Below are 1,567 nucleotides of genomic sequence, written 5' to 3'. Positions count from 1 at the left end.
ACTGGCTTCATTTCCTTCAAGCCTTCACATGTCCTCTGCGATCACAGCCTGCATTTCACTGCCATGTAGCATGGCTGTTTGTACACAGGCATCAAACAATTTGCTTTTCACTCTGAGGGAGAGGCCGTTTGTTACCAACAAAGGTAACAGCCTATCCAGATTAACTATACAGGTGATTAGAGCTTAACCCACTCTGCCAGATATCTTAAGCATCTCAGCAGTGATTCCTGATTTGATTTCCCCATTTCCATATCCTTCATGACTTTATCTACCATGTTACTGTCTGTTTGGATTGCTGATTGATAAATTTGATCTGGACGTGTAGCAGTGAGAGGAGCAAGGAGTGAATGAGTGAGGAAAGAAGCGGGAATGGAATTAAGAAAGCTGTAATTACCTGAGCAAACGAGAAGTGTCTTCAACATTGAGGTTCTGATTTGTGTAGACATGGTTAAGGATCACTGTTTTGTTTGCCTTCAACAGAAAAAAAAACTGAAGTTAATACACACATACATGCACATTGCCATATGCACACACACTTACACACTTTTTCATGTGCACAGACGCACTCACAAACACACACACACACACACATTACCATATATAGATACATGTACTGATGATAAACTCTACCATAAGTAGACAAAGCAATAATAATTCTTTGATTAGAATTGATTGCTGAGTGTGGAGGAAGGGGCAGAGCCCACAAGAGACCTTCCAAAGCCTTGTGAGTGGATTTGGTAGACAGAAACTGAAAGAAACCTCTGTGCATGCATGCACGTGTGTATATATTCATTTGTATTGTCATCAGACCTCAATTTACCATTGATATCGATTGCTGTTATGTTGGATGTCAGATAGCAAACAACAAAAAATAATTTTCTATAAAGAAACCAATTAGCATTGTTCGTCATGTGCTGACGATTTGGAATTGTTTAATAAGTGGTAGAATTAAAATGTTACTTTTGAAGTTGATCTGGAAACAAGTGTCTCTTGAAGTGAGAAACATTAAGAGAAGAGGCCAGGGCCTTGTTCTCTCTTTTATGATTTTCACAGAAAAGTTGGTTTCCCAGAAATTAAAATAAATAAATAAATAAAGAATAGCTAAGAAGAAGATTATCATCAATCTGCTCAGAAGACTAAATATTGGTATAAGGCCAGAAATTTTTGGGGAAGGGGTAAGTAGATTACATCGACCCCCAGTACTCAACTGGTACTTATTTTACTAACCCCCAAAAGACGAAAGATAAAGTTGACCTCAGAAGAATTTGAACTGAGAATGTAAAGATGGATGAAATGCTATTAAACATGTTTCCTGGTGTGCTAACGATTCTGCCAGCCTGCTGCCTTAATAATGATGATGACAATGATGATGATGATGATGATAGCAGTGGCGGCAACAACAACAACAACAACAACAACGATGACGACAAGCTTATTATACACAGTGTTCAGGTACATTTCAACTTGCTGGAAAATGTAAAAGAGGAGGTATAAAGTAGACATATAAGTAAAGAAAGACAGCAATGAGAATTAGAAGAACATCAAGAGTAGACAAAATAAGATATAA

The 1,567-nt window shown here is 37.7% G+C and overlaps 2 protein-coding genes across 3 annotated transcripts in view; one reads left to right on the top strand and one right to left on the bottom strand.

The window, feature by feature from the left end:
• Positions 1-1,567, top strand: part of LOC106881941 (Golgi phosphoprotein 3 homolog sauron) — a 148,603-nt gene that overhangs the window by 9,102 nt on the left and 137,934 nt on the right. The window lies entirely within an intron of this gene.
• LOC106881940 (cilia- and flagella-associated protein 161) overlaps positions 1-1,567 on the bottom strand; it is a 26,828-nt gene that overhangs the window by 5,898 nt on the left and 19,363 nt on the right. For both annotated transcript variants that reach the window (XM_052965834.1, XM_014932468.2), the window contains exon 6: positions 395-471. In XM_052965834.1, the coding sequence (XP_052821794.1) occupies positions 395-471 (77 nt within the window). The remainder of the gene's footprint in view (positions 1-394; positions 472-1,567) is intronic.

The sequence above is a fragment of the Octopus bimaculoides genome, chromosome 2 (assembly GCF_001194135.2).
Source record: "Octopus bimaculoides isolate UCB-OBI-ISO-001 chromosome 2, ASM119413v2, whole genome shotgun sequence".
In the NCBI taxonomy this organism is placed as follows: domain Eukaryota; kingdom Metazoa; phylum Mollusca; class Cephalopoda; order Octopoda; family Octopodidae; genus Octopus; species Octopus bimaculoides.
Note: the sequence above shows the minus strand (reverse complement) of the source record. Positions and strands in the feature narration are given on the sequence as shown.